This window comes from Trichomonas vaginalis, chromosome II, assembly GCF_026262505.1.
Source record: "Trichomonas vaginalis G3 chromosome II, whole genome shotgun sequence".
In the NCBI taxonomy this organism is placed as follows: Eukaryota; Parabasalia; order Trichomonadida; family Trichomonadidae; genus Trichomonas; species Trichomonas vaginalis.
Window position 1 is genome coordinate 9374445 of NC_067204.1, and position 14579 is coordinate 9389023.

The window sequence follows — 14579 nt, forward strand, 5'->3', positions numbered from 1 at the left end:
ATAAATGTTTACGTTAGTTTTAAAATTATTTTTATTTTTTTATTTTGTATGTAAGAACAGAAATGTCAGTCGAAGCAAAAACATTTACGAACAAATCTAATGGCGAAACATTCACAAAAGGCACTTATAACGGTATTGAAGTCTTACGTAGAGACAAGGATGGTTACATTAATGCAACAAAGATGGCAAGAGAAGCGGGAAAGTTAAACCATTTAAACAGATTTCTCAATAGTGCTAAAATGCAGGAAATTCTTGAGTTTTGGTTGAAAGAATACGGTGGAGCCAAAAGTGGCTCGACCTCAAAACAAGCATTTTATGAGCTTACAAAGGGTGTTATAAATGAATTCAAAGGTATTTACATACATCCTGACCTCGTTCATTTTGTTGCTGAATGGTGCTCTGTAAAGTATGCATTTTATGTCAAAGATATTATGGACTCCATAGACAAGAAAATTCATGAGAAATTAGATGAAGTAGAACTCGAAGATACAGTAGAGAATGCTAAACCTTTGTTTGAAGAAGAAGTTAGAAAAATGTGCGAAAAACAATTAGAACATGAACGTGAGATATGTTATGGTTATAGAGATTCTCCATTCGAACTAGACCAATGGGAACAAGAAAATTTAAAGAGAGAATTTAGAGAATATGAACTCGCTAAGATAGCATTAGAAGCTGCAGAAAAGAAGTTAAAAGCTTGGGGTTGTTTTGTACAAAAATATTGTGAGTAAATGAACCATTTATTTTTGTCATAAAGACGCAACGTGGCGGGGCATAGCCCATGACCCAAAATATATTTTATCGTTAATGTTTTCAGGTTATTCAATAATTAATTATTTTTGAAGAACTGAAGGTGTCACCAGGTCACCAGGTTATTTAACTTCTCTGAAAAAATGAGACAACATGACATTTTGACAACAACATAGGAGGAAGGCAGTTATGACTTCATCGTAATGAGTGTAAATCAGACAAAAATATATTTTAGGTGAAGAGGTGAGATTTCACCTAATTTTTCACCTCCTTTTTCACCTAATTTTTCACCTCCTTTTTCACCTAATTTTTCACCCTCACCGCTTAGCGGCTCAGATTGCTTTTGCTTTCTCGTGAATTTTCATGAATTTCCTTAAGATAGAAAAAATAAAGTTAGTTTTATTTTTATTTTTTATTTTGTATAAAAGATATGATTTCAACAATTGGCACAACAACAATTCAAACAACTACAGCACCAAACTCGCTAGTCATGAATCCTACGTCAATGTTGGTAGAGATGAAAAGCTTTATTCCTTCTTCATATACTTTTGAGACAGAAATACAAAGAATTAAGCAAGAACTTTTAACAAGTAATTTAGACTGTAGTGCGAAAGATGAAACAAATGAACAGTATCTTTATGACATGCAGGACATTATTGACCATTTACCCAAATTGCCTGAAATTCAGCAGCAAAAACTAACTATTCCTGAATTCGATGAAATAGAAGTGAAACCAACTGATTCAGTAGAAATAAAGAAGTTCATACGTAAAGTAAACTATGAATTCCTTGGTTTTCATTGCAACCATAAAGTTATGAACAAAGATTGCGACATGGTATATAAGAACATCTCTGACATATATAAATCTGGGGAGTTTAAGACATACGACAACTTTGTTTCATTAGTTGCTGAATGTGTATGGCAGATAAGAGATAAAGATAAAAGATGTAAAATATGGAATGGACAAATAAAACCAACAACTTTTGAGTTAAAGAAAACCATTGACGCCTTAGTTGTTCTAGCAGGTCAAATTTCAATGTATAACGCAAAAATGAATCCGCAATGTTCAAAATGTAAAGCAGCAATGAGGAAATATAACTACTCCGTCAAAGAGATAGAACGTATGAGAAACGACTATGCTGACTTAAAGAAAGAAGTAGAGAAACCAGCAGAAGATAAAATGGACATGTTAGCATTTCTGAACAAAAACTATCCAACAGCTGACGATTTCCTTCTATCTGACGTCAAGAAGAAGTATAAAGAAACTTTCGACATTGTTAAAACTTTTGACATACTGACAGAAGAAATAGAAGCTACGAAATTGTTTAAAATTTCAAATATACATCGTACAATTCATGTAAAACGCTTATAAAATAATTGGGGTGAAAAATTAGGTGAGAAAGGAGGTGAAATCTCACCTCTTCACCTAAAATATATTTTTATTGAATTCAGCAACAAAAATAATGAATTTCATTAGTTAGAAAAATAAAGTTAGTTTTATTTTTTTATTTTGTATGTAAGAACAGAAATGACAAACATTGAGTTTGAAACAGTTAGAAAGATAGACAATGACACCAAAGTGGTTAGAATAGGTGATTTAAACGTAAGATACTCAAAGAAATACAACAAATATTCTTTGTCAGACATTATATCTCCATCTGGAAAGAAAACAAACGACTGGGTTAGAAATGCTTCAACTCAGAAAATTTTGACAAGAAATCCTGAGCTTATGATATCGGTAAGATTCTATGGAACTACAGCATATCTCATTGACAAAAGTCTTATACCAATAGTTTTGTTATGGTTAGACCCAGTTGTTGGATATAACTTCATAACTTATGGTTCATTCGATACGGAACGTTGCAGTGAAGGCTTACTTTACATCGTTCAGAAACCGAAGGACTTCAACACAAAAAATATAAGATAGGAAGAACATATAATATAACTCAAAGATATGACAGTACAGTCAATAGAGTCAAGGTTGTGTTCGTTAATGATAGAGAGCTGCAGAAACAGAACTACTTGAAAAGTTTGAGAAAAGGTATGGTGCTCCCATGAAAGGTAAAGAAACGTTTGAAGTAGATGAGATAGATAAAGCTATAAAATTATTTGACGAAGTTGCTGAAAATAATGTAAAGCGTTTATATTTTTGGTCTTTTGTGAAAGTCAGAAAATAAAGTTAGTTTTTTATAAAATATTTTTTTATCCGGAATATAAAGACAGATATGTCAACAACAGAGAACACAACAACTGCTATCGTTCATGAAGCCATTAATGAAGAATATGAATACATACAGTATAACAAACAATTGAGACTCATTCGTTCAGTCAAAGATGACGTGTAAAAATGCTCTATTCTGCAAACCATCAGACATGAAAGACAAGAATTTTCAAATGAGCATTAAGGATAAATGTGAAAGGAACAAGAAAATAGATGGTAAACAGACATGGTATTATGTTTTGAAAGAAGAAATGAAAGGATTATATAAACAGGTTGAACCAAACGATAATGAGGATTCATTTACTGACGATGAAATACCTGTAAATGATGCTTTATAAAGTATGATTTGAATTTATTTTTGCATTAATCCTGCTGTGTTGTCAAAATGTCATGTTGTCTCATTTTTTCAGAGAAGTTAATTAACCTGGTGACCTGGTGACCTGGTGACACCTTCAGTTCTTCAAAAATAATTCATAACTGCCTTCCTCATTAATCCTGCTGTGTTGTCAAAATGTCATGTTGTCTCATTTTTTCAGAGAAGTTAATTAACCTGGTGACCTGGTGACCTGGTGACACCTTCAGTTCTTCAAAAATAATTCATAACTGCCTTCCTCATTAATCCTGCTGTGTTGTCAAAATGTCATGTTGTCTCATTTTTTCAGAGAAGTTAATTAACCTGGTGACCTGGTGACCTGGTGACACCTTCAGTCTTTCAAAATAATTCATAACTGCCTTCCTCATTAATCCTGCTGTGTTGTCAAAATGTCATGTTGTCTCATTTTTTCAGAGAAGTTAATTAACCTGGTGACCTGGTGACCTGGTGACACCTTCAGTTCTTCAAAAATAATTCATTATTGAATGACCTAAAACCATTAACGTAAACATTATTTTTGGGTCATTTACACTCATTACGATGAAATCATCATGACAAAACATTTACGATGAAATCATGACAAAACATTTACGATGAAGTTTTGACAAAGGATATACGATGAAGTCATGACAAAACATTAACGATAAAAATTAAATTTGGATTGAGTTTAAAAATTCATCTTTATTAAATTCATCTCTTCCAATCAATTTATTTATTCTATTAAATTCTTTTATTTTTGCTTCACTCAGTTTAATGATTGAACGATAAGTTTCTAATTTTTCAATTATTTCTTTCTTCTCTTTATCGTTTTCGATTATTTCTTTATCGTTTTCAACCCCACCGCATTGTGGCTTCTTTTTGTAATAGCATATTTTTGATTTAATTCTGTTTAGTTTCTTTTTATATTCATCGTATGGACTCTTGGCTGCTTCGTTGTCACTCATTTCTTACGAAATAAAAATAAATTAAATATTATTTAAATATAATGGAGTAATAAAATAAATTGGAATTTCTATTAATTTATTGTCAACTTCAACTAATGCATTGCCGTTAATATATCTAACAAATTCAGCTATTGTGTCAAATCTTCGTCTTCTTTTTGTCCTTGATTTATCAGTTTTTCCATAATCGAGATGAATCAAAACTTTATCCCCTTGTTTAAAATTCATGAGCCCGAATTAATTTGTTCACGTTTAACATCATTCAACCTTTCCATTTGCTTTCTAATATATTCCCATTCTTTTGAAATATCATTTTTCATTTCCACTGGTTTCATGTTTATAGTTCTATGCCATGTATTATTGTAATAATATACTAACTGTTGTATGATGGAGTCATGATTTCCATCCCAGTATATCTGACCGTTAACCCCTAACGCATCTCTAAGAGTTCTCATTACCGCATCAACTTTTATTATGAAACGTATATGGAGAGGATGAAAGAAAAAATTAATTTGTGGGAAATAATGAGTCATAGCCGCCTGAAATCCTTTATCACCATCACCCCTGATATTATCTACTCTTTCATGATCTAGTAAGTATTGTATGGCTCTTCTTGTTTCCTGTTCTGTTTTCCCTTTCACTGGAATGCAATATAAATATCTAGTGTTAATGTTAATGGCAAATAAATAAGTAACGTTTCCTTTTGAATATTCCAGATGATCGATTTCGTATGAATATGGATATGGTACAAATGAAGGGCGACTAAATTTTTCCTTTAACGGTTGAATTTTCGGGTCAGTTGGTTTATTTAATATCTTGAAATCCTTTTTAAAATCTTTTTGCTTCTTTAATGTTTGAAATGGATATAATAAAGTGAATGATGAAGGATTAACTGAAGGAGGAGGCGGTACTGTCGTTGGAGGTTTTGGTGTTGCAAGTGGTTTAATTTTATCTGCTTTGATTTTGGATGATGAAGTTTTGGAATTCATTCCCCCCTTCATTAATTCTGGATGTATTCTATTCATTTGTTTTAAATATGCTGTATATAAAGGTTTGATATACTTTCCCGCTTCGAGTTTATGTTGAAGGATGAATTCCAAAAGTTGATCTTCATTTAAAAGTCGGGCTGAATATGGTTTAACTAATGAATCATAAATTAAAGCTTGTGCATCATTTATGGTCTGAAGGACCTGGGCGTTTTGTTCCTTTTGTTTTTGTTCTTTGGCTTTTGCGGCTCAGGATTATATAATTTATATAATTCATCAATATCTTCTTCTGTTAATACTTTATTTTTGAAATCTTTCAACTGTTTAAGTTGTGATTTAGTTTTTCCCTTTGAATATTCATTATTTTTAATTTTGTCTTTAATTTCAGAAATTATTTTATTATGATATTTCAAAATTTCATTTTTATAATATGGATAATAATATTCCATATCATCACCCGTTATATTGTTATCATATTTTTGGAGATATGCTTTTAAATCATAATAACTAAGAAAATTTTGATTAAATACTAAATCATCAATTAAATTTTTTAAATCTGTGTTATCCATTTATATAAAAATAAAATCAATGTTTTGGACCCGTAATGTCTGCTTCGTGTGCTTCCCAATTTGGACCATGACGTTTGGCATATGCTTGAGCTTCTGGTAATGTTAAAACGTTTCTCATTTGTTTAACATCTTTGAATCATAGTATCAAAACCATCATTAACGGTTCCTTTTGTCTCTTCTGTGGCATTTCATTAAAAATAAAATTTTAAATTGTATTAAATAAATGGCATACAACATCCATTTTCACAACATACAGCCTTAGTGTGTGCTCCTGTTAATGCAGTCTTACCGATTGTTAAGCGAGTCATTGACCCTTTTTTAAAGTTGTAAATTAATATTCTGACCATCAAATATCATTTATCATTTATTATATCCAAATATTTTTAGGTGTTAATTGTTTATTTTGTCGTAAACTAACAACTTTCATTTTTTGTGCAATCTTTTTAAAATCACTTCCATCAATTGAACCGTTGAATGATGTATAACACTTAGGACATAAAGCAACCATGTTATCACCTTGTTTCTCAATTGCTAAACCCAATAATTTTTTCTCATGTGCTTTTTCTTCAGCTTTATTCTTTAATTTAGGTTTAAATTTCTCATCAAAACAGAAGAAATCAAAAGGTGAATTTGAAAATGTTTTTATCATAAAATTGTTTATCGGTAACAATTGCTTGAAATGCTTGAGTGTTAGGAAGATTTGGGTCGCCAGCGATTGCCCAATAAGATGAATCAGTATCACCTTCAATGAAATGAAAACGATTAACATCCATGCATTTATACATAAAATCATAAATGAAAACCAAATACCAGTATTTAGCATTATCTAAAGTGAAGAATGCCTCTTGTAAACATGTATCACATCTATAAAATCTATCTTTGAGCATCACTTGATATGTATCTTCACCTATTTCTCTTATGTTTTTAAACTTATTTGACATACATGCAACGCGTGCCTTCTGTGCATTCATTATTTTAGTCTTTGCGTAATTTTGTGTATTCATTGCATCGTAACCATATGATCCATTAAGTGAAATCTTGCAAAATAAACTTTTTCCTTTATTTCCTTCTAATTCAGCCTTTTGTCTTTCGTTCATAAATTTGTTCGCAAATTCATTAAAACAAGTATTTTTCGTAAATGTTAAAATTGATTGAATGTCATCAATGATAAAATTAAACCTGTCGATTAGATACCAAAGATAATAAGAAGAAAATGGTTGATATTGGTTGTGTGTTGATGCTAACTGAGTTAATTTTCTCTGTTTCTGGTCAACTGGTAGATTGTTTGATTTCATGTAATTATACATAAAACTGCCAATTGTTTTTTCATCTGTGATAATATCTAAGTTTCTTATTATCGGTAAAAAGTTTATGTAATCATTAATGTATTTTTCATCAATGTGACCCTTTACTTCAGCCACGAATAAAGTATTTTTCTTCTTAATTATTCCCAGTGCTTTTGCTTTCTTTGTTGCTGTATCACAAATGATAACACCATTCAATCTTCCCGGCATATACATTTTATGGTCAGTATATTGAATGAAATCATGAGGATTAGATGAAAATGATGAAGGATATAATGAATTAAAATCAACACCAACGAAATGAGTCATAATGTTGGTGGTGTCCTCATTTGATACAGTTTTAGTTTCTGGATATATGAAAGTTTATTAATGTGCGTGATTCCTTTAAGATTTACTCTATGTTGAACATTTGATAAACCACCAGTAATTCCATTACGGAGAATGTGATAAGCTTCAACTGAATCTAAAGTCATTGGTAAATTATTTTTTAATGCGTAATTTCTTAAATTGATTCTTAAACGTTGAACATCTTCATCTTTATTTGATTTTACGACATTGCAATAACAACACATTAACTGACAATTTTCTTTGGTATGTGGTTTTTCATTATCGATTCTATCTAATGTTGGTTTATTTGCATATGTAAACGCTTTACCACACATTTTGCATTTAGATGAAAGGATTAAATCGTGATAGTATTGAAAATCATCCATTGAAACATTATTTTTAGTATCCCTTTCTGCTTTTTCATCTTGTTTCTTATATGATTCAATTTTATATTTCCAATACTTTTTCGTTAATTCAAAACTTGATTCTATCTCTTCCTAAGGATATTTTTCATTAGGATTAAAGTCTTTATATGCTAAAGCGTAACGAATCATTGAAGCATTCGATGATAAAGAAAGATTATGAAGCATATCAATTTTATAAACAAATGTTTCTTCAATAATTTTATCGATTGGGTCAATCATAATTTCAACATCTTTATTGCAATAATGAATAAAATATTCTAATCTATTCTTAAAATTTTTAGCATCATTGAGATATATTTGATAATCACTATCTGATATAGTTTCTTGAGTTAATGCTGAATAAAATGAATCTTGAGTGAATGGTTCCTCTTTATATAATTCTTCTTCGTAATTTTCCCATGTGATAAATTGATAAGGGAAAAAGGATTTAACACGTGATTTATTGTTTCCGAAATCTTGAGTGAATTGGTCTAATGTCCCACCCGCTATATAATTTCTGATGTCAATAAATCTCAATTCATATGGAACGTTTGTTTTCTTTACAATGATTTGCTTAAATTGAGAAGAAGAACCCAGCATTGATTTTATTTTCCATTTTGCAGTGTTTAAATCATGAAGAATTAAATTTAAATCAAACTTTCCCGAATTAAAACCTATGATATTCACTTTATTGAATTCCTCATCTAGAAGTTCTTTAAATGCTTTCTTCTGTTTTTCATTTAATGTATGGGACTTCATTAATTCTTCATATTGTTCAATATTTGATTTAGCAACTAATGAACAGGTTGAAAATAAAAACTCAATCCAATCAGAAATAAAAGAATCACTCGAAGTTAAGCAAAAATTCCTCGTATACGTTTTATCATTTAATTTAACCGTTGATGATACCATGAATGGTTTTAAGTAAGCGTTCAAAGTTGCACACTCAGAAAGTTGTAATTCTTCTTTAGTCTCTAATGTTTCGAAGTCAAAAGTAATATAATATCTTGTCGGTTGATAATATTCCTGCAAATTATGAGCTAATAACCACTGATATATCTTCTGTTTCGTAATATGTGGTGCATATGGTTGCTGTGTCTTTTGCAACTGAACGTCTTGAATTAATCTTCCATTATTTTCTTTACATTTCTCACAATGCTTTAAAAATCTTCTTTGGTTTTTCCTTTCTGGATCATCACGGATAGAATAAACTTCTTCTTTACAATATGGACAAACTCTATAGCCGGTGACTGCTTCAACGTCTGTTATTCTGTCAGCGTGAAGTTTTCCACATGGACTCTGTGTTAATAAAATATTTATTGTTTCAAATTCTGGATCTATCATTATTGATTCCACTAATGGAAAGTCTACCTTATTTATGTCCACGTCTTCTGGTTGAGGATCACAATAATAGAAATCAATATTAACATTTAACATTCTCGCTAATCTCTCACTTTCTGATGAAATGTCAAACCCTTCATATGCATCTATTGCTTCATTTAAATAGCTTCTACGAGTTTTAGGATTAACACCATCAGGAATGTTATAGAAGCGTTTAAATAACCTTCTACCTTCTGCTCTATTTGATTATCATTCATTTTAGCTGTTCCGTTTTTGTTCATTTATGTAAGAATAAAAAATTAAAAAATAAAGTTTATTTTTAAAGCCCATAAAATGAATTAAGAACACATAAATTTTTATCATCTGCGACGTGACGAATACATTTTAATTTACTCAAGAATGCGTACCCTGATACATTAAATCTAATTCCTGTCTTATTTAATTTCACAACTTTGAAAAGGAATGTATGAATAGCTATAAAATGATGAGAAGATGTTTTATGGGTTGCTTCCATTTTTTCTGAAATAAATGAATAAATATAATGTTTATAAGTTTTCATATCTTTTATGTTCTTAATAACGAATGGTATAGACCTTTCCACTTCGTCTTCCTTCGGTGCTGTTCTTTCATATGAAACATTATTGGTATCTTCAATAATGAAACCACAATCACACAAAATTTTATAGGTTCCAATGGTTTCTTTTGATATTTTATCTAATAAATCAAAAACTTTATCAACACCTGTGCATTTATTTAAATAATAATTTGTGTAAATATCATGATCTTCTTTCTTAATCGTATTAGTTGCATATGTCACGTTTTTAAGAGCTTTTTTGAATTTTTCGGAATCTAAAGGTGGTGAAAGTAGGATACAGGGTATTCTTCATTATCAATAAATTGTAACTTATGTTTACGAATAAATTTAGTACCTTCTTCTGAAAGTGTTTCATCTATTTCACCATCTAATAAATTTTGTGTTGATTCTGAGACATAATTTTTATATCTTTCTTCATGAGATTTCTGAACTTCTGATTCTGAAGCTGGGATATTCATTAAATCCTCTACTTCATTTTCAACTTCTCTTAATTCCTTAATTTTTTCATCTATTTCATCTCTTATTTTTTCCAGTCTTTCAATTTCATCGTATTCATCATCTTTAATCCGTTCTTCATAATATTCAGGGAAAACATCAGGTTCTTTAGGTTTTTCTTCTTTAGATGTGGGATATAAGAAATTTATAACATCATCTTTATTCATTTTTCCATCATAATCAAACTCATTTAAAAACTCCGCGAATTTTTGACAATTTCTTAAATAATATTTATCAACCTCATAACCCGCCTCCTCTAATATATCCTTTATTTCCTCATTTGTGAATCCCAATTTTTTAACGTCGTTAGTCTTGACGCTCATTTCATACAAAATAAAAATAAATTATTCAAAAATGTAAGACATTGAATTTTTAAAGTTTATTTTTTTATTTTTTTATTTCATTATGGTAGTGAATCTTTCATTCATGAAAATAATTATTTTCAATTTCTTCTTCTCGTTTATGAGGTCTTTGATTATGACTCCATTGATTCCATGAAATTAAATATTCTTTATCATTATATTTATACCTCATTAGCTTATTTTGGCTTTCATATTCATTTAATAATTCACAGTCTTCCTTTTTAAATTGAAGTTTAACCCATTCAGGATTTAAACAATGTTTAATTAATCGCGGAATATCTGACATCATCTATATATAGCTTCTTTTATAAAAGATAAAAAATAAATTATTTTAAAATTAATGTTAATTTTTTAATGTGTTTATAAATAAATATATTTTAATGCATCGTCTATATATAGATGTAACAAAAAAAGTCACACAACCCATCCTATCCTACTACTGACAAGATTTTTTTGCCAATCACTCCAAATCACTTGATTTTATGGAAATATGTCAAAGATAACACATAATTAATAATAATATTTTTTATTTTCAAAAAGGTACTTTTAATGGGCCAAAAATTGAAAATTTTTAATTTCTCTAGTTTATAGCCAGAATCAATATAGAGTTCATATGCAAAAAGTGAAACTACTTTGGTGTGGAAAAAAATATCAAAGTTCCCCACTTAAGGGTCCACTGTAAGGCCAAATAAGGCCTATCGTCATCCCAAAAATAGTGCTCAAGGTGGTGTTTTACTAAGACCCAAAACTTAAAAAAACACAAAAAAATTAACTTTACTCTTTTGAGATCCTTATCAGATGTGCAACAATTTGATGCAGTATCGCAATTCGAATCCGATTTTTTAATGTAGATGTACTCTAACATTCTTGAAAAAATGCAAAATGATATTAATTAAGCTTTTCATTTCTGTATCATACACGAAACAAAATCATTTATTATACTAAAATTTATCAAAGTTTGAATAATGAAAAAAATAATATCTAAATTTTTACATTGAGTCGGCTATTGATATGGTCAATATTAAATTGTTTAAAAATAGGCATTGGCCAGAATAATACCCACTAAAATACACTTTTTTTTAAATGTTATCAATTTGTTATGGTATATCTTTATGATAATGAATAAAATGCTTATCTTTCATAAGTAAATACATAATTTATGCTGAAACACAAAAAATAACACGAAAATTTTTTGCCAACATTTCAAAACTAAGGATAATGTTTTGAATATATAAGCAATAATACTTTGTCTGGAGAATTAAATTTGTGCTATCCAATTGTCAATTCTTTGAATTTTTTATAAAATGCACGATATTCCGACATTAGCCTCTTTAAATATAAACTACATGCATCACAATATTAGTATGTAATGGCATTAAAGCGAATTTCCTAATTTCTTCTCAATTTAATTCCTAGAAAAACTTAGGAATTAATGATTGGAAATAGGTCAAAAAATTCCTAATATAAAATTCATACTTATAATAAAATCAAAATTCGAAAATATCTATTTTTCAAAACACGCATCCAGAAGCAAAAAAATAGGAAAAAATCATGTTCTTATAAAACTCGCTGATTTTGCAATTTTTATGTGATTTGAAGTGATAGAATATATTATCATCTTATTAAAACATATACTTCATTGTTACATTCACAAAATATTAATCAGAACACTAGGAAAAGTGGATTTTCGAAAAAAGACGATAACGATTATTTGCAAATCGCCTCTCAATTTTGAGAGACTTTCAATTTTTACAGTGGACCCTTCAACACTATATAAAAAGTTAAGTTGTATACTAGAGCTTTTGGAGATTAGTATTGGTAATGTATATATATAAATATTACTATTCTTAGTAAGAGATCAATGTAATGATGAGTTCAGTTTTTGATTTGAATGATATAGAAAATTTCTTTATTTCAATTAAGATTTGATTCGTATTTAAAATAAAAAAGATTAATTGTATATTAAACAAATTAAACAATATTTTTAAAAATTTAATTAACTCCAGGAGTATAAGCACCAAACAACTCAATTCCAGCGAGGAGTAATTTCTTGTTCTTTATTCCTCCAGAGTCGTACTGAGTAAACTGGAAATAAGAGAAACTTCTCCAAGATTCCTTATTTATTGGGAAAATTACGGCTTTTTCAGGGAAAAACAACGAATTGTTGTTGGATTGGGAGTCAAGAAGTGTCCAAGTCTTTCCATTATTTGATCCAGACAATGTCCACGTGCAAGGAGCCAAATTTGAAATTCCAGATTCGCAACTAACCAATGTATAATGAGTTGGAGCAAGGGAACCCGTCAATATATGTATCTGGATGAATTCTACAGGTCCTGATTTGCTTGCAAAGTATTGAGATCTGTTTGTATTTAATAAATTCTTAATTGAATAGTTTTCATCGAAAGTAGAAGATGCTGATATATCAACTGATGTAGATAACACATGATGTGATCGGAAATACTCGAAAAGTCCTGACATTTCCTTGCCAAATTCGTATGGAATAATTGTTTGAGAATTATCATATAAAATAGATGTACAACCTGATCCATTGACTAATACTGGTATCAATGATTCCTTTAATGAGTTAATATCTATGTTTGGAGACTTTAAAATTATGGATAAAGTGATAGGATTCAAATAATTGTTGCAAATGATCTGTAAGAGTTTAGAAAATTCAGTTGGTGATTCTGGGAACCTGCTTACAATGTAAGTAAATAAAGATCCTGTATCAACGCAATTTAATGCAGGAGAATCAATGATTTTGGTAAGAATTGATATGTCAATACGTTTAAATTTTTCTAGTCTAATGAATTTATCTATACTTGCTGAAATAAATTGACAAATATTCGTAATATCAACATCTTTTTCTTTTAGCCTTGAAACTAATGTAATAATCTCGTTTTTATCAGCAACTGCAGCTAATGCGCCGTTAGTGTGATGAATTAAGTCTTCAATTTGTAAACATGAAGCACATGAAAATAAAAATAAAACATTTGAATCTGAAATGAATATTTCTTTGCCAGTAATAAGATCTAATAAGTCTTGTATATTACCTGGTATTGGAGGAAGTTGATAATGGAAGACTTTTTCTTTGGTTATTAAATTTTTTACAACAGGAGAGACTGCGGAAAGAATTTGTCCTGAAACATAATACTTCTTATCAAGATGGTTGATTTCAAAGTCTTGCCATCGACTCAAAAATGGAATTGAACATAAATCATTCGTCATTTTTGTCACTTTTTTCAACTAAGCATGAAAATTTCATCTTTTTGAGAATTCTCTTGTAATAAACAGAAATTCATCAAAAGTGACAGCTCTCAATTTTTTGACATCTGTAAATTCTAAATTGAATGAGAAAAATGAAATAATACTAAGCATAATACAATATTCTAGATTTAATTATAATTAGGAAAAAGTTAGTTTTGAGAGTACTTTTCATAGGCATATAGAATGAAATCTTCTGAAAAATAATATCACATAAACTCATATTATTTTCTAATATATAACTATTTTATATAAAAATCAAATTCAATGATCTTAAAAGCGAAGGATAAACCTCAAAATTTACGAATATAATGAGTGGGAATATAATGCTTATCTATCATAAAACCATATGAAATATCAATTTTTGCTTTACGCCTAATTTTTGACGACAATTAGCAAAAAATGTTAAATGTTAACACTCAGTCCATTTGAATATGAAAAATAAAATTGACTTTGATTAAATGTTTTTATTTATCATGCAATTCTTCTTGCGACCAAAGATTTGAATAAAATTTCAAAAAATAAGATAGCTTAAAAAATAATATACGGTAGTGTTTACTAATAGATGAATAGTATATAAATTCTATTAAAATGGATTTGATCCAAAAAAATATAAAACCAAAAATAATTGTTATAATTTAAATGAAGCA

General features: G+C 29.2%; 3 protein-coding genes and 1 pseudogene across 4 annotated transcripts, besides 4 other annotated features; 2 read left to right on the top strand and 2 right to left on the bottom strand.

The window, feature by feature from the left end:
- Nucleotides 1-5040: part of a mobile genetic element that runs on past the window's edge.
- On the top strand, nt 63-351 carry TVAGG3_0513720 (KilA, N-terminal/APSES-type HTH, DNA-binding family; the record flags this gene model as incomplete). Its single annotated transcript, XM_051237018.1, has 1 exon — nt 63-351. A coding segment is annotated over one exon (289 nt), but the record flags the coding sequence as incomplete, so codon positions are not given.
- Nucleotides 1178-1734, top strand: TVAGG3_0513730 (organellar and viral DNA polymerase type B; the record flags this gene model as incomplete). Its single annotated transcript, XM_051237019.1, has 1 exon — nt 1178-1734. A coding segment is annotated over one exon (557 nt), but the record flags the coding sequence as incomplete, so codon positions are not given.
- Nucleotides 5041-6290: 1250 nt separating the features above from the next.
- On the bottom strand, nt 6291-7614 carry TVAGG3_0513740 (annotated as a pseudogene). The gene has a single exon. A coding segment is annotated over exon 1 (1324 nt).
- A 2597-nt stretch (nt 7615-10211) lies between these two features.
- Nucleotides 10212-10611: a mobile genetic element.
- Nucleotides 10612-11335: 724 nt separating this feature from the next.
- Nucleotides 11336-12427: a mobile genetic element.
- A 230-nt stretch (nt 12428-12657) lies between these two features.
- On the bottom strand, nt 12658-13893 carry TVAGG3_0513770 (galactose-binding domain-like family; the record flags this gene model as incomplete). Its single annotated transcript, XM_001305640.1, has 1 exon — nt 12658-13893. The coding sequence occupies one exon, from the start codon at nt 13891-13893 to the stop codon at nt 12658-12660; it is 1236 nt and encodes a 411-aa protein (XP_001305641.1).
- A 56-nt stretch (nt 13894-13949) lies between these two features.
- Nucleotides 13950-13986: a mobile genetic element.
- Nucleotides 13987-14579: the final 593 nt, after the last annotated feature.